This window comes from Caretta caretta, chromosome 24, assembly GCF_965140235.1.
Source record: "Caretta caretta isolate rCarCar2 chromosome 24, rCarCar1.hap1, whole genome shotgun sequence".
Lineage (NCBI taxonomy): Eukaryota > Metazoa > Chordata > Testudines > Cheloniidae > Caretta > Caretta caretta.
Genome location: NC_134229.1, coordinates 1,796,081 through 1,812,931, shown reverse-complemented (window position 1 = coordinate 1,812,931; position 16,851 = coordinate 1,796,081). Strand labels below are relative to the sequence as shown.

The window sequence follows — 16,851 nt, the reverse complement described above, 5'->3', positions numbered from 1 at the left end:
GACATGCTCCCTTATTCTCCAGCTCTCGCTGTTGAACACAGGGAGCCGTCCAGTCCCCCCGGCCCCTCCACCCGGCCTGCCGTGGAACCTCAGCGGCTGGCCGAGCCCCGTGCGTGCCACGGGCACTTTGCACCAGCGCAGCCCCCCGCTCCGGTCCCGGCTGCACGTGGCCCTGGTTCCGTTCCACGCCCAGGCCAGGGGGTGGCCCCAGGATAGACCGGCCCCCCACTCCGGTCCCGGCTGCACGTGGCCCTGGTTCAGTTCCACGCCCAGGCCAGGGGGTGGCCCCAGGATAGACCGGCCAAGCCAGGTCCGGTGGCCCCCCTGCCCCCCCATTACCAGCAGGTCTCACCGGTGCCACTGCCAAGGGCTGGTGGGGAGCCAGGGCTGTCGGCCCTGGGGGGCGGTTCCGGAAGGATCCAGAGCCCTAGTTGCTCGGGAAGAGGGCTCGGACCCCTCAGCTGGGAGGAGGGAGAGTAGCTCAGCCCCCCCCCGCCCCTGTGCCGTGCAGGACATCCTGGAGAACGAGAGCATCACGCTGGACTGGATGTTCCGGTACTCACTCACCACTGACATCGTCAAGGTAACGGCCCCTCTCCTGTCTGAGCCCACGCCCGGCCCCCTGCCTGCCCCACAGCGCCCGGCCCCCTGCCTGCCCCACAGCGCCCGGCCCCCTGCCCGCCCCACAGCGCCCGGCCCCCTGCCTGCCCCACTGCGCCCAGCCCCCTGCCTGCCCCACAGCGCCCGGCCCCCTGCCCGCCCCACTGCACCCGGCCCCCTGCCTGCCCCACAGCGCCCGGCCCCCTGCCCGCCCCACTGCGCCCGGCCCCCTGCCTGCCCCACAGCGCCCGGCCCCCTGCCTGCCCCACTGCGCCCAGCCCCCTGCCTGCCCCACAGCACCCGGCCCCCGCAGCGCCCAGCCCCCTGCCCGCCCCACTGCACCCGGCCCCCTGCCTGCCCCACAGCGCCCGGCCCCCTGCCCGCCCCACTGCGCCCGGCCCCCTGCCTGCCCCACAGCGCCCGGCCCCCTGCCTGCCCCACTGCGCCCAGCCCCCTGCCTGCCCCACAGCACCCGGCCCCCGCAGCGCCCAGCCCCCTGCCTGCCCCACTGCGCCCGGCCCCCTGCCTGCCCCACAGCGCCCGGCCCCCTGCCCGCCCCACTGCGCCCGGCCCCCTGCCTGCCCCACAGCGCCCGGCCCCCGCAGCGCCCAGCCCCCTGCCTGCCCCACTGCGCCCGGCCCCCTGCCTGCCCCACAGCGCCCGGCCCCCACAGCGCCCGGCCCCCTGCCTGCCCCACTGCGCCCGGCCCCCTGCCTGCCCCCGCAGCACCCGGCCCCCACAGCGCCCAGCCCCCTGCCTGCCCCCACAGCACCCGGCCCCCGCAGCACCCGGCCCCATGCCTGCCCCCGCAGCACCCGGCCCCCACAGCGCCCGGCCCCATGCCTGCCCCCGCAGCACCCGGCCCCCACAGCGCCCAGCCCCCTGCCTGCCCCCGCAGCACCCGGCCCCCTGCCTGCCCCCGCAGCACCCGGCCCCCACAGTGCCCAGCCCCCTGCCTGCCTCTGCAGCCCCCCCAGTCCTCCGCGCCCAGCTCCCTGTCTGCCCCTGCAGCCCCCAGCCTGCCCTCTCCAGCTCTCTGCAGTGCCCAATGCCCATACCCAGTCCCTTGCCTTCCCCATGGGGCCTCTGACCCATGCATCAGCTCTGCAGCCCCCGTGCTGTCCCCCGGGCAAGGCCTGGCAGGGGATCTGGACCTCGCTGCAGAAGGTCCCAGGCTGAGGCTCCGGCATCCCCCCCCTTCTCTGCCGCCCCAGGGGATGCTGTTCCTGCACAATGGGGTGATTGTCTCCCACGGCAACCTCAAGTCCTCCAACTGCGTGGTGGACAGCCGCTTCGTGCTCAAGATCACGGACTATGGGCTGGAGAGCTTCCGCGTGGCCCCCGACTCCGACGACTCCCACGCGCTCTTCGCCAGTGAGGGCCACAGTGCCCTGGGGGCCCCTGGAAACAGGGGGGTCCCTCGGGGTGGATACAGCCCCAGCTCTAGCCTGCTCACCCGGCCTGGACCCCACTGGATCTGGCCACTGGCTGCCCCATTTCCCCCCTGCTGGGCCCAGCCACGGTCCCCCCCATCCCTCCCTGCTGGGCCCAGCCATGCCCCCCCAACCCTCACTGGCCACCCCATTTCCCCCCCCCGTTCGTCCCAGCCACTGCCCCCCTCCCTGGCCACGGCCCCCCAAATCCCACCGGGCCCGGCTCCCCCCACCGCCCCATGCTGGTCCCAGCCATGCCCCCCGACCCTTACTGGCCACAGTCCCCCCACGCCCTCTGACCCTTGCCAGGCACAGCCGCGGCCGACCCCCGCCGGGCCCACAGTCGCAGGGGGCAGCTAGTCCCGGGGAGCTTGCCCCAGGCCCTTCCTCTGAGACAGGACCAGGGCTCGGCTCCAGGCCAGGTCAGTGGTTCTCTTCCCTCCCCCCGCCCCGGGCTGGGGGGAAGCCCTGCAGATCCAGGCCCTCCAAGCCCCAGCCTGGCTGGAAGGCCCCACAGTGCAGCAGGGCAGCCAGGCCAAGCCGGGTGTCTTCCCTCCTGCCGGCCTGGCCGTGCCCCTCTCCTGTCTCCACCCCCCGCCCTGCCTGACCCTGTCTCCTCGCCCCCCAGAGAAGCTGTGGACGGCGCCCGAGCTGCTGCGCATGGAGGTGCCCCCGGCCCAGGGCACCCAGAAAGGCGATGTGTACAGCTTTGGGATCATCCTGCAGGAGATAGCCCTGCGCAACGGGGTCTTCTACGTGGAGGGGCTGGACCTGAGCCCCAAAGGTGAGAGTTGGGGGAGGGGAGCCCTGCCTGGGGGGGACAGACCCCAAAAGTGAGAGAACTTGTTGGGGAGGGCTGGTGCCCCAGAGCAGAGGGAGTGCCCTTTGGGGGGCTCACTCGTCTGGCTGTGTAAATGGGGCGTTTCCCCTCTCCCCGGCTTGCCCGGCTAGGGGCAGTGTGCTGGGGGAGGCCGGGGAGCGGAGTGCCCGCGGGGCAGGTGCTGGCTGGAATCCTGGGCTGAGGGAAGCCGGGCTTGGCCCCCCCAGGAGAGCCCATATGTGGGGCAGAGGAGGGGGTCCGTTCCCTGGACAGGTGCCAGGAAGCAGGGATGAAGCGGAGCAGGGGGGTCAGCCAAGAGCCCCAGCCTGCCAGCCAGCTGGAAGGCAGTCAGGAGGGGAAAGCGGCAGAGCCAAGCAGGGAACCCAGGAGTCCTGAGTCCCATCCTGTGTGTTCAGCCCTAGAGCCAGGTGGGGCATTGATGGGAGGCTGATGCGGGAACACGTGAGCCTGGGCCGTGGCCTCTGGGGGGGCATATGGGGCCTGTGCCATGGGGCCCCTGGCTCACACCCCCCACCCCCGGCCCACAGAGATCATTGAGCGGGTGAAGGGCGGCGAGCGCCCCTACTTCCGGCCCTCCGTGAACGTGGCCTGCCACATCGAGGAGCTGGGGGTGCTCATGCAGCACTGCTGGGCCGAGGACGTGCTGGAGCGGCCGGACTTCCACCAGATCAAAATCCTGCTCCGCAAGTTCAACAGGTGAGCGCCCCCCCCGTCACTCCCAGCCCCCTCGAACCGGCCATCTCAGCGCCCCCCCGTCACTCCCAGCCCCCTCGAACCGGCCATCTCAGCGCCCCCCCGTCACTCCCAGCCCCCTCGAACCGGCCACCTCAGCGCCCCCCGCGTCACTCCCAGCCCCCTCTCACCGGCCACATCGCCCCCCGCGTCACTCCCAGCCCCCTCTCACCGGCCACCTCACCCCCCCGTCACTCCCAGCCCCCTCGAACCGGCCATCTCAGCGCCCCCCCGTCACTCCCAGCCCCCTCGAACCGGCCATCTCAGCGCCCCCCCGTCACTCCCAGCCCCCTCGAACCGGCCATCTCAGCGCCCCCCCGTCACTCCCAGCCCCCTCGAACCGGCCACCTCAGCGCCCCCCGCGTCACTCCCAGCCCCCTCTCACCGGCCACATCGCCCCCCGCGTCACTCCCAGCCCCCTCTCACCGGCCACCTCACCCCCCCGTCACTCCCAGCCCCCTCGAACCGGCCATCTCAGCGCCCCCCCGTCACTCCCAGCCCCCTCGAACCGGCCATCTCAGCGCCCCCCCGTCACTCCCAGCCCCCTCGAACCGGCCACATCACCCCCCCGTCACTCCCAACCCCCTCTCACCGGCCACATCACCCCCCCGTCACTCCCAGCCCCCTCGAACCGGCCATCTCAGCGCCCCCCCGTCACTCCCAGCCCCCTCTCACCGGCCACATCACCCCCCCGTCACTCCCAGCCCCCTCGAACCGACCATCTCAGCGCCCCCCCGTCACTCCCAGCCCCCTCTCACCGGCCATCTCAGCGCCCCCCCGTCACTCCCAGCCCCCTCTCACCGGCCACATCACCCCCCCGTCACTCCCAGCCCCCTCTCACCGGCCATCTCAGCGCCCCCCCGTCACTCCCAGCCCCCTCGAACCGGCCATCTCAGCGCCGCCCCGTCACTCCCAGCCCCCTCTCACCGGCCACATCACCCCCCCGTCACTCCCAGCCCCCTCTCACCGGCCACATCACCCCCCCGTCACTCCCAGCCCCCTCGAACCGACCATCTCAGCGCCCCCCCGTCACTCCCAGCCCCCTCTCACCGGCCATCTCAGCGCCCCCCCGTCACTCCCAGCCCCCTCTCACCGGCCACATCACCCCCCCCGTCACTCCCAGCCCCCTCTCACCGGCCATCTCAGCGCCCCCCCGTCACTCCCAGCCCCCTCTCACCGGCCATCTCAGCGCCCCCCCGTCACTCCCAGCCCCCTCTCACCGGCCATCTCAGCGCCACCCCCGTCACTCCCAGCCCCCTCTCACCGGCCACATCACCCCCCCGTCACTCCCAGCCCCCTCTCACCGGCCACATCACCCCCCCGTCACTCCCAGCCCCCTCGAACCGACCATCTCAGCGCCCCCCCGTCACTCCCAGCCCCCTCTCACCGGCCATCTCAGCGCCCCCCCGTCACTCCCAGCCCCCTCTCACCGGCCACATCACCCCCCCCGTCACTCCCAGCCCCCTCTCACCGGCCATCTCAGCGCCCCCCCGTCACTCCCAGCCCCCTCTCACCGGCCATCTCAGCGCCCCCCCGTCACTCCCAGCCCCCTCTCACCGGCCATCTCAGCGCCCCCCCCGTCACTCCCAGCCCCCTCGAACCGGCCATCTCAGCGCCCCCCCGTCACTCCCAGCCCCCTCTCACCGGCCACATCACCCCCCCGTCACTCCCAGCCCCCTCGAACCGGCCATCTCAGCGCCCCCCCGTCACTCCCAGCCCCCTCTCACCGGCCACATCACCCCCCCGTCACTCCCAGCCCCCTCTCACCGGCCACATCAGCGCCCCCCCTTCACTCCCAGCCCCCTCAAACCAGCCACATCACCCCCCCGTCACTCCCAGCCCCCTCTCACCGGCCACATCAGCCCTGCCGCAAGCCACAGACTTCTCAGTCAGACCCTCCCCACTGCCCCCAACACCTCCTCCAGGCACAGGCCCCGCTCGAGTCGCCCAGCCCACAGAGGGACGGGGGGGACTCGGCTGCCATCCCGCTGCCCGGCCCCCCCGCCCAGGGCTGCAGGTCTGGCCCTGCCCCCGGAGCCTGCCCCCTACTCCGTGGGGTGTGTTGCAGTAACCCCGGCTGCTTCCACCCCGGTTATTCCATCGAGTCCCTGTCCTCGGGTGGGAGAGGGAGCAAGTGGGGGGCTGTGCTGGCTGCATGGCTGGCGTGGGGTGCCCCACCCCGGCAAGCTCTGGAGGAGAGGGGCTGCGAGGGTGGGAGAAAGGGTCGTTCCCGCGGCCCAGCACCCTCATGGCCCCGTGCGTCGCAGGGAGAACAGCAGCAACATCCTGGACAACCTGCTGTCGCGCATGGAGCAGTACGCCAACAACCTGGAGGGGCTGGTGGAGGAGCGGACGCAGGCCTACCTGGAGGAGAAGCGCAAGGCCGAGGCCCTGCTCTACCAGATCCTGCCCCAGTGAGTGACGGGCTGGACCCGCCCGCCTGCCCCAGGCAGGCTCCTTAACCCCCCGTCCTCCCGAGGGCACCAGGCACGTGCCAGGCCTCGCCCGAGACCAGATCCTAGACTGCCCCATTGGCACCCAGTCTTCACCCTCAGCCCCCCCAGCGCTATGGGGGCCTGCTCCTCCTCCCCCAGCTGCGGGGGGGAACCCCACTGTTTGCCAGGGAGCCCCCCAAACACCTGGGCATCCAGGCCCCTTCTGCCCCCGTCCCTCACCCCGCTCTCCCTGTCCCCCAGCTCCGTGGCCGAGCAGCTGAAGCGCGGGGAGACGGTGCAGGCTGAGGCCTTCGACGTCGTCACCATCTACTTCAGCGACATCGTGGGGTTCACAGCCCTGTCGGCAGAGAGCACCCCCATGCAGGTAACCGGCGGGGCAGGGCGAGTCCCCGTAGGTCGCTGGGGGAGGGATGTGGTGCTCCCCCGGGGTCTCTGCCCCAGCCGCCTGGGCACAGCCGCTGGTTAGCCCCCAGCGGCTTGGGAGGGGGAATCCTACCTGCGGTGACAGTGCTGGGGAGGAGGAAGGCAGCAGGAGAGAACGGATGGAGCTTGGATCTGGCCAGGGCCCCCCGTCCCAGGTTCAAAGCCTGCCCTGGCGGGAGAGCTGCGTGGAGGCTGAGGGGCCAAGCACGGGGCTCTAGGCGCAGGCAGGGCTGGCGGTGCTTGGAGCCCTGGCTCCCGCCCCCACCGGCGGGCACAGCCCTCTGCTTGGGCAGAGGTGCCAGGCTCAGTCTCCAGGGTGCCCTGCCTGCATCCCTGCTTCATCCGTCAGCAGCCCGGATTCCATGGGCGGGAGCCTGCGTCCCAGGGGAGGGCTCAGCGCCACCCCCCACCCCCGCCTATCTGCCACGTCTCTGGGGCTGGTGCGGAAGGGGCGGAAGCGCTCACTGCCCTGGGGGTGGGGGGGGATCAGGCCAGGCCAAAGCCTCTCACCTCCCCCCCCCCCACCCCGCTGCGTGCATTGCAGGTTGTGACCTTGCTGAACGACCTGTACACCTGCTTCGACGCCATCATCGACAACTTCGATGTCTACAAGGTGAGGGGGGGCTGCGGGGGGCCTGTCGCGGTGGGGTGGGGATTGCTGGGGGAGGGGGGTCTGGCCGACACCCGCCTCCACTGAGACTGACGGTTCTGGCACGAACAAATAGCTGCTCCCCTGCCCCGGGACAGCCCCCCTCATGCTGCCGCCCTGGTGGAGGTGCCATCGCCATTGCCGTGACGTGCCCCCAGCTCTGCCCTGGGTCTGAGGCCGCCCCCTGCTGGCTGGATCTGCCCTCCTGGCCCTTGAAACCCTCACTCCGGAGGCAGCTCCACGCCCCCCAGTCGTGCCCCTGCTGCTCTGTCCGAGGAGCTGGAACTGCCCCCGGAAGCACACTCGCTGCCAGGCCCTCCGAGGGCCAATGCCAGGGAGCAGAGGAGCTGCCAGGCCGGCCCAGCCCAGTCTCGTGTCGCTGGGAGGAAGGGGCAGTGCTGGGGTAAGGGGGAGTTTCCTCCAGACCCTGTCGGCTGGGGGCAGCTCATGGCCAGAGGCAAGAGGATGCGTCAGCCGAGTACAACGCTGGAGGCTCCTGGTCTGCTGAGGTTTCCTGGGCACAGGCATGCACACGTGTGCACCCCCCCATTTCCCCCTGGGCTCAAGCCTCACAACACAGCCCTGAGTGAGAGGCATCCGGGGAGGCGGGGGCAGCGTGTGCAGCTGGCTTGCCCCAGGGCTGTGCTCTCTTCCCCCCCCCCGCAGGTGGAGACCATCGGCGACGCCTACATGGTGGTGTCGGGACTGCCGGTGCGCAACGGCAAGCTGCACGCCCGCGAGGTGGCCCGCATGTCCCTGGCCCTGCTCGACGCCGTGCGCACCTTCAAGATCCGCCACCGGCCGGACCAGCAACTCAAGCTGCGCATCGGGATCCACAGCGGTGAGCCGGGGTGGAGCCGGCGGGGCGGGCCTTGAGCAAGGGCAGCATGGCCCCAGGCAATGGGCTGCAGGGAGCCCCTAGGGTATCCCCCCCTCACGCACACACTGGGGAGCATGGAGGGCAGCAGGTGCCCCCTTCTGCCCCTCCCCTTGCCATGCAGCTCTGCAAGAGCCTGGCACGCTCTGACCCTAAATAGACTGGGCCATTTGCATGGGACTTGGAGCCAGGACTCCTGGGTTCTATCCCCGCTCTGGGAAGGGAGTGGGGTCTGTGACGGGTTCGGTCACAGAGACTCCCCTCAAGACTGTCACTTGATGAGCTGGCGTGCCACCGAGAACAACCCTCCTGCCAGAACAGGTGCTCTCCACTCCCGTCAGCTCCAGCACAGCCCCAGAGGTTGGCCACGCCTCTCTGCAGTTCACTGAAACTGAGATTCACTCAGCCCAGGGGCTTCTCAGTTAACAGGGACTTTCCCAGTGCCCAGTGTTCAGCCTTTCTGGGAGCCTGAACCCCAAATTAATCTGTTTTACTCTGTATAAAGCTTATACAGGGTAAATTCATAAATTGTCCACCCTCTATAACACTGATAGAGAGAGATGCACAGCTGTTTGCTCCCCCAGGTATTAACCACTTACTCTGGGTTTATTAATAAACAAAAGTGATTGTATTAAGTATAAAAAGTAGGATTTAAGTGGTTTCAAGTAATAACAGACAGAACAAAGCAGCAAAGAGCCTTGTGGCACCTTATAGATTAACTGACGTATTGGAGCATAAGTTTTACGTCTGTTAGTCTATAAGGTGCCACAGGGCTCTTAGTCTGGATCTGTAAAAGCGGCAAACACGGCTACCCCTCTGATACTAGACAGAACAAAGTAAGTCACCTAGCAAAATAAAGCAAAAACACGCAATCTAAGCCTAATAAAGTAGAAAACTGAATTCAGATAAAATCTCACCCTCAGAGATGCTCCAATAAGCTTCTATCACAGACTAGTTTCAGAGCAGCGGCCGTGTTAGTCTGTACTCGCAAAAAGAAAAGGAGGACTTGTGGCACCTCGGAGACTAACCAATTTATTTGAGCATGAGCTTTCGTGAGCTACAGCTCACTTCATCGGACTCCTTCCTAGTCTGGGCCCAATCCTTTCCCCTGGTACAGTCCTTGTTAGTTCCAGCAGACATCTCAGGGGGTAAGCAGGGGTTTTCTCATGACTGGCAGCCCCTTTGTTCTGCTCCACCCCCTTTTATAGCTTTGGCACAAGGCAGGAATCTTTTGTGTCTCTGGGTCCCCACCCCTCCTAAATAGAAAAGTGCCAGATTTAAGATGGATTTCATTGTCAGGTGCCATGGTCACATGTCACGGTAAGACCCCTAGTCTCCATTCCCCATGAGCTGACCCACATGTTACTTGAAAGCCTTCCTGTGTACTAAGGCCATTTACGACTGATTGTTTGTGGAGCTCCCTTAATGGCCTCCAATTAATATGTTTACATCAGTGATACAACTTCATGTCTCATTCTCCTAATTCCAGACGCAGAAGTAATACACACAAACAAATAGGATGAACACACTTAGTAGATCACAAGCTTTCTAATGGCACCATACAAGGGGTATTTAGCGTAAAGCATATTCCAGTTCTGTCATATTCATAAGCATATTTCCATAAAGCATATGGAGTGCAATCTCACAGGGTCTAGTGGCTAGAGCAGGGGGGCTGGGAGCCAGGACTCCTGGGTTCCGTTCCCAGCTTTGGTAAGGGAGTGGGGTCTAGGGGTTAGAGGTTGCGGGGGACTGAGGACCAGGACTCCTGAGCTCCAGTCAGCGCCACCAGCGGCTGGCTGGGGACCTTCCCTGCCTCACCCAGGGAGCCGCTAGCGTGCGAGGCCCTTTGTACAAGCCCAGCACTAGCAGTGCAAGGGCTGGTTGATTTGAATGTATGCGATCCGGGCAGGGGAGGGGTGAGCCCTGGTGGGGGACGAAGCAGCCCTGGGTGCAGCCTGCAGGGGGGTGCCCAACACTCTCTGTCCCTCCTGTCCCAGGCCCAGTCTGCGCGGGGGTGGTCGGTCTGAAGATGCCCCGTTATTGCCTCTTTGGGGACACGGTGAACACGGCCTCACGGATGGAGTCCAATGGGGAAGGTAAAGGGGCCAGGCACAGGGCTGAGCTGTGGGGGGCAGAAGGGGACACTGCGTGGGGAGGGTGGTGCCAGCAAATGGGGGGCAGAGGGGAGGACTGGGTTGGGAGTGGGGAGGGGTGCTGGCGAGCAGGGGGGCCACCAGAGTGGAGGGGGTGGCTGGAGCTGGCTGGACTGGGCCAGTCGTCCTCCCTAGGAGCTGAGCTGAGGCCGGGCAGGTGGCTGCGGGGAGCTGGAGGGGGCTGTGTCTCTGCCTGGGGGGAGACGGGGACGGCAGAGGGGCAGGGCGGCCGTGTCCCTGCACCACCCACAGCCCCATGCCTGTGGTTCCAGCCCTGAAGATCCACCTGTCGTCGGCCACCAAATGCGTCTTGGAGGAGGTCGGCTGTTTTGAGCTGGAGCTGCGCGGGGACGTGGAGATGAAGGTGACGGAAGCATGGCCTCCCTCTGCCCCCACCAGCCTCATCGCCCCCCACTGGTCCCCCTGCCACTGTCTTCCCCCAGGCACTACTACCCGCCCCATGGAGTCCCGTTCTTGGGCACTGCCATCTACCCCCTCCCAGGGACACGTGCCCCCACCCTCGCTCCCCTCCCTCGAGCCCCACCTGGGTCAGGCCAAGCAAGGGGGGGGGCTGCCCCAGCCCTAGCACCAGCCACATCTCCTCACACCTGCCGGAGCAGACTCTGCCCCTGGCCCGCACCTTCCTCCCGGGCCAGGCTGCCCAGGGCCCTGCCTGGGGCAGGCATGGGGGGATCCCCCCAGGATACCCCCTGAGCTTCCTCTCCTCCCACAGGGCAAGGGCAAGATGCGGACGTACTGGCTGCTGGGTGAGCGCATGAGCAGCACGCGGGGCTGACCTGCCCGCCGAGGGACCAGCATCCACCCGCGTGCCGGCCCGTCCTGCTTCTCCTCCTGGCACCGGCCTCTCCCACAGACGCCCCAGCCTGGGGCTGAACGGGGCCCTGCAGGGGGGGCCCCGCTGAGCCCAGCAAGACACGGGGGCTGGGTGTGGACCCAGCCCTCCTAGGGGGCCTCCAAAGACACTTCAAACAATCACCCCCCCGCCAGCAGTCTCTGCCGCCCGACAGCCTGAGTCGGGTGAGGGGGAAGCAGAGAATGGTTGGACTGAACCCTGGGGGGATGATGCCCACGCCCGCCTCCCAGTGCCCCTGGCTCGTGAAAAGCCCTGGAGTAGGATCACCGGCCCATCCCCATTCCCAGCCCTGAGCCCTGGTGCTGCCCCTGCCCCGCTCTCTCTCCACCCCTGCGGTGAGGCCCCTGAGCCGGAGCCACATCTCGGGAGAGGATCCCACCCCTGTGAGCCCAGAGCCTTGCACCCTGGCGGGCCTCTCCCCCAGGCCCCGCCACGCTCATCCCCGGAGCCGCGGGTGGGGAGGAGCTGTGGGCCAGGGAAGGAGCCGGTGCTGCCCAGCACCTGCCCTTTCACGAAGAGTGAGGGGAGCTCACACAGCTGGGCATCACCCCCCCCACACACCCGGGGTTGGGTGTCCCTGTCAGGGCGTTGTCACCAGAGCTCTACTCTTTGTAATAAAGCCTGTGTATCTCACACTCAGCGTGATGGCTCCTGCGGGCCCTGGGGGGAGGCAGGGCTAACCCTCTGGAGTGGGGAGGCTCCTGGGGGGAGAGAGGCTAGCTCTGGGGCCTGGGATCGGGGTGTCCTGCCTCACAGGGAATGGGATGAACGGGGGAGGGGGCAGTGGGACACCCGCCTCCACCAGCTTTGGCAACACCCCCACTCCTGCCCAGCCGGGGCCCTCCCCGCTACACCTCCTACCCTGATGTGTCAGCACCCCTGATCCTGACCCCCCAGGACTGTCGGGGCACCCCTCTGCAGAGCCAATCTGGGAGGCTGGCTGGGCATGTGGGACACTGCGGGGAGGAGGGGCTCAGCCCAGTCTTGCCCCAGGAGGGGCAGGCAGCCCCCGCTCAGAGCCGGGAAGCCCTGGCCCCTGCCAGGAATGCGAGGGAGGCAGCGGGACTGAGCAGGCACCTCCGGCCCTGCCAGGAACGCACAGGCCTGAACGGGCCGTTCCCTGGGCTCGTTTGTCAAAGTCAGCAGCCAGGCCAGCAGCAAAGCACCCCCCTCTTCCCCCGCCCCGCCTGGGTGAGCGCCCGGCTGGCTGGGGGCCTGGAGCTCAGTGTTCCCATTCAAGAGCATTTGTGCACTACGGGTCCCCAGGACTCTGCCCTGTACCCCCCCCCCGCTCCCACCATCTACCTGCTCCTGTAACCTGCCCCCAGTAGGCACACGGAAATCCCGTTAGAGTCTCTTAGCTCCCCCGACTGGTCCCTGGGGTCGTGGCAGGAAACCTGGACGAGTGGCGAGGGCAGCACGTTTGGCACCAGGACTCCTGGGTTCCATGCCCAGCTTTGGGATGGGAGGAGTGCGTTAGAGCAGGCGAGGTGGGGGTGGGACTCCTGTGTTCTGCCCTGGTGCTGGGTGAGAGAGGGCTGGAGTGGGGGGAGGGAGTCAGGACTCCTGGGTTCTGGCCTTAGCTTTTCTGCTGACTGACTTCTGTGCTTCGGTATAGCCACCTGTAAAGTGGACTAATGACGCCTTCCTCTGAGGCCTGGGAAGGCTTATCCATCAGCCTCTGGGCCCCAGCCATGTGGGCTGCAGCGCGATGGGGAGCTGTGGCAGCCCACCCCGCTCCCCTGCAGGCCACAGCCTCAGGCACTGGGCAGCAATTCCCGGGAGCCCTCACCCCAGCTCAGAGGCAGCCGCTCCCCCATCCCAGGTGGGGCCCCGGCAGTTAAGCAGGGACAGGCTGCATGGAGGACATCGTGGGGGACAGCCTTGGGCCTGGAACGGCCAGAGCAGCCCAGAGAGCGAGCACCGAGGTGGGGACGAACCCTGGCCTCGTAGGGGCAGCGCTGGGCACCAGTGGGGCTGGACACGGCCTCCCCAGCGGCACCCAGCAGGCTGGGTCTGTAACATGCTGTACCTGCCGAAGGGCAGGGCTCGGGTCCCCTGGCCCAGCCCCATCCAGGGGTTGCCCTTCTGCTGTCCTCAGGCAGGCTGGGATGGGGAGCCTGACCACGCCTGGGGTGGGGCAGGGGGAACTGCCAGGGAGCTGTGGGGCTATTCTGTCGCCAGAGGGTGAGGGGAGAATGGGATCTTGAGGCAGACAGACAGACAGACAGCAGGCGGGGGGGGGGGGGTGTGCATTCCTGGGAGCCTGGGCAGGTCAGAGAGTGAGGGGAGCTCAGCCAAGGCGAAGAGCCTGGCCCCTGGGATCTCAGGGCTCGCCTGCCCTAGGGAGCGGGTCCTGCTGAGCCGCGGCTGAGCTGAAGGGACCCAATCGTGCCCAGCACCGGCCTGGCCCAGAGCCTGTGGGCCCACAGCAGGCACTCGGGGGGCCCAGGGCTCTAGGGTGAGCCGGGAAGGAAGTAGCTTTGCCAGCCATGGGCCCCTGACCCCAGGCAGAGAAGAGCCACCCGCTGACCCTGTGACAATGGCAGGAAGCCTGGGACCACGCTGGGGGAGGCTGGCTCCGTGCTGGAGGGATGGGCTGGGGGCTGTGATCCTTACAGCTGCCATGGGGGAGTGACTGGGGGCACGATCCCAGAGCCAGACTTTTGCTCCCACTGCAGTTTGCATCACAGCCAGGCCGGGGTCCTGTGTGGGGAGGGGGAGGCAATGAATTGCCCTGATGGAGCATGGCTGGGGCCGGCAACCCGCCGGCTGCCAGGGGGACGCTGCCTGGGATCATGCTGTGACTGGGCCCTCCTGGGATATGACGTCTGCTGGGCACTGGGGCCTCCTGGGATGTGGCCCTAGGCCTACTGCAGCATCGAGTCTTCTGGGCCCAGGAAGACGGGCACGGCCCTTGGCCAGGCTCAGCCTGCCCCAGACTGGCAGCTTCTGCTGAGCTGCCCAGGCTGGGCACGGCAGGCTCCCCTCATGCATGGCCCCAGCTTCCCAGGGGACGGGGCTTGGTCTCCGCGGCCCAGGCAGGCTCTGGCCTCTCTGTGGAGGCGGCTGGCAAAGGGGCCAGTTAGCATCAACAGTGATGGTGGTTCAGGTGACATGGGCACTTTGCCCCCCAGGAACGGGGCTGAGACCCACACAGGGCCACCAAGCGGCTGCCAGACAGGCCTGACTTTCAGCCCCTATGGGCCTGTTCCGAACTGTCCTGGAGGCGAGGCGCTGCGCCCTTGGACCCCATCTCTCCCCCCACCCCCAAACAGCTATAGTTTAGGCCCTCATGGTCAGATCTCCCTCATGCCTTTGCTGTCCCTAAGCCCCCTCGAAGTCCCCCTGTGCCCACCCAAGGGAAAGCAGGCATGGCCAGGCAGGGACGCAGCGGCCGGCGATCGGGTTATCGCCCCGGCTGTGGTGCTCTCTGTTGTGCCTGGCTTCCTCCCGCACTGAGTTGTTCACTTCCCCTTCTGGCTCCCACTTCCCTGCACTCCTGTATCTGATCAGCGCTGGGACGGAGGGGAGGGGAGGGGAACGGGCTATGTGCAAAACAGGCTCTGCTGGCTACCCTGGGAGGGAGCCAGGTGAGAGCAGTGAGTTTATCCCTGCAGCCACTGTGCGGTGCCAGTAGCCCTGCCGGGGGCAGCCCCATGCCCCACGGGGCCACAGAACTGTGGCATGTGGTGAAGAGCCATGGCTGAGAGCTGCCAGGGAGGGGGGTCAATGCACAGCCCTGTGTGGAGTGCAGAGTGCTGGGGAGGAGGGAAATGCAGAACCCTATATGGGCAGGGGTCGTCAATGCAGAGCGGTGTGTGGGCGGGGTGCGGTCAGTGCAGAGCCCTGTATGGATGGGGGGGTCACTGCAGAGCCCGGGGGGTTGTCAGTGCAGAGCCCTGTATGGATGGGGGGATAGGGGGTCACTGCAGAGCCCTGTGTGGAGTGCAGAGTGCTGGGGAGGAGGGAAATGCAGAACCCTATATGGGCAGGGGTCATCAATGCAGAGCGGTGTGTGGGCGGGGTGCGGTCAGTGCAGAGCCCTGTATGGATGGGGGGATAGGGGGTCACTGCAGAGCCCGGGGGGGTTGTCAGTGCAGAGCCCTGTATGGATGGGGGGATAGGGGGTCACTGCAGAGCCCGGGGGGGTTGTCAGTGCAGAGCCCTGTATGGATGGGGGGATAGGGGGTCACTGCAGAGCCCGGGGGGGTTGTCAGTGCAGAGCCCTGTATGGACAGGGAGATGGGGGGGGGTTGTCAGTGCAGAGCCCTGTATGGACAGGGAGATGGGGGAGTCACTGCAGAGCCTGGGGGGGAGTGTCGGTGCAGAGCCCTGTATGGACGGGGGAAGGGGCGTTGGTGCAGAGCCGTGGGGTGGGCAGTGCAGAGCCTGGGGGGGGTCAGCGTAGGGTGACCTGCCAGCAAGTGTGAAAAACCGGGGGGGGGGGTAATAGGAGCCTATATCAGACAAAGCCCCAAATCTCGGGACTCTCCCTATAAAACCGGGACATCTGCTCAGGGGCGCAGAGCTGCAGGCTGGGCACGGAGCAATGGGGGGGGTTAAGCATACAGCGCCCTGCACGCGGCGGGGGGGGGGGGGGGGGCACGCGCTGCGCGGGGAGGGGGGGAGGGGCGCTCAGAGCCTCAGCCTCGCGCCTCCCCCGTCCCCAGCCCAGCCGAGCGAGACGCTTCAGCCCGACGGAAACCCCGCCCCCTCCCTCCCTATTGGCCAGACCGCCTCGCCGGCCCCGCCCCCAGCTGTGACGAGCCGTTGGGGCGGAGCCGCCTCCCTCCCCTGTCGCTCGGGGGCCTCTCCCCGCTGCCATTGGCCGGCGAGGGGCGGAGGGGGCGGGCACTTCCGGCGCGTGAGGCGCTTCCTCCCCCGCCCCCCCCCCCCCGCTCCTAGTGGCTTCCGGTCCGTGCTGTTGGGTGGGGGGTGAGGAGGCGCCTGCTCCCCGCCCCCCTCGGTCCCCTCAGAGGAGACACCCCCCCTCGGGGAGAGAGAGCCCCTCCCCCGCCAGTCCCCTGCTCCTCCCCCCCCAGCCTGGGGACCTGCCCCCTGCGGGCCCCCGCCCCCATAACGCCGGCCCAGCCCCCCCGAGCAGGAGCCGAGGGGCTCCCCAGGCAGGAGAGAGGGGACCTGCCCCCCGCAGCCCCCCCCGCAGCCCCCCCAGGTGCCAGGCAGGTGCTGGGAGGAGTCTGGGGGCTGAGAGAGGAGCCCCCCCATCCTGCCAGCGGGGGAGACGGGGCAGCCCCCTGGAGCCCTCACCCCCCTTGGGCAGAGCTGCGTGGGCCCCAGGGCTGTGAGCGGCAGAGGGGAGCCCCCTGCCCAGCCATGGAGAAGGGGAAGGGGGGAGCCGCCGCAGGAGGAGGAGGAGGAGGGAAGTTGCTGCTCACCACCATCCTGGATGCCAAGGATGAGTTAGAGGAGGTAGGTGCACGTGGGAGAGGGGCCTGTAAGGGGCGGGGCTGGGGGCAAGGAGCTGGCCGGGGGCCTGTAAGGGGCGGGGCGGGGCTGGGGGCAAGGAGCTGGCCGGGGGCCTGTAAGGGGCGGGGCGGGGGCTGGGGGCAAGGAGCAAGGAGCTGGCCGGGGGCCTGTAAGGGGCGGGGGCTGGGGGCAAGGAGCTGGCCGGGGGCCTGTAAGGGGCGGGGCGGGGCTGGGGGCAAGGAGCTGGCCGGGGGCCTGTAAGGGGCGGGGCGGGGGCTGGGGGCAAGGAGCTGGCCGGGGGCCTGTAAGGGGCGGGGGCTGGGGGCAAGGAGCTGGCCGGGGGCCTGTAAGGGGCGGGGCGGGGGCTGGGGGCAAGGAGCTGG

The 16,851-nt window shown here is 68.1% G+C and overlaps 2 protein-coding genes across 2 annotated transcripts in view; both read left to right on the top strand.

Moving 5' to 3' along the window:
* NPR1 (natriuretic peptide receptor 1) overlaps positions 1–11,671 on the top strand; it is a 32,754-nt gene extending 21,083 nt beyond the window's left edge. Inside the window, exons 12-22 of the mRNA XM_048827953.2 lie at positions 512–583; positions 1,815–1,974; positions 2,662–2,817; positions 3,402–3,570; positions 5,874–6,020; positions 6,303–6,426; positions 7,030–7,098; positions 7,801–7,975; positions 10,009–10,107; positions 10,437–10,528; positions 10,898–11,671. Of these exons, the coding sequence (XP_048683910.1) occupies positions 512–583; positions 1,815–1,974; positions 2,662–2,817; positions 3,402–3,570; positions 5,874–6,020; positions 6,303–6,426; positions 7,030–7,098; positions 7,801–7,975; positions 10,009–10,107; positions 10,437–10,528; positions 10,898–10,960 (1,326 nt within the window). The 3' untranslated portion in view covers positions 10,961–11,671. The remainder of the gene's footprint in view (positions 1–511; positions 584–1,814; positions 1,975–2,661; positions 2,818–3,401; positions 3,571–5,873; positions 6,021–6,302; positions 6,427–7,029; positions 7,099–7,800; positions 7,976–10,008; positions 10,108–10,436; positions 10,529–10,897) is intronic.
* Positions 11,672–15,955: 4,284 nt separating this feature from the next.
* INTS3 (integrator complex subunit 3) overlaps positions 15,956–16,851 on the top strand; it is a 71,679-nt gene continuing 70,783 nt past the window's right edge. The window contains exon 1 of the mRNA XM_048828084.2: positions 15,956–16,471. Within this exon, the coding sequence (XP_048684041.1) occupies positions 16,376–16,471 (96 nt within the window). The 5' untranslated portion in view covers positions 15,956–16,375. The remainder of the gene's footprint in view (positions 16,472–16,851) is intronic.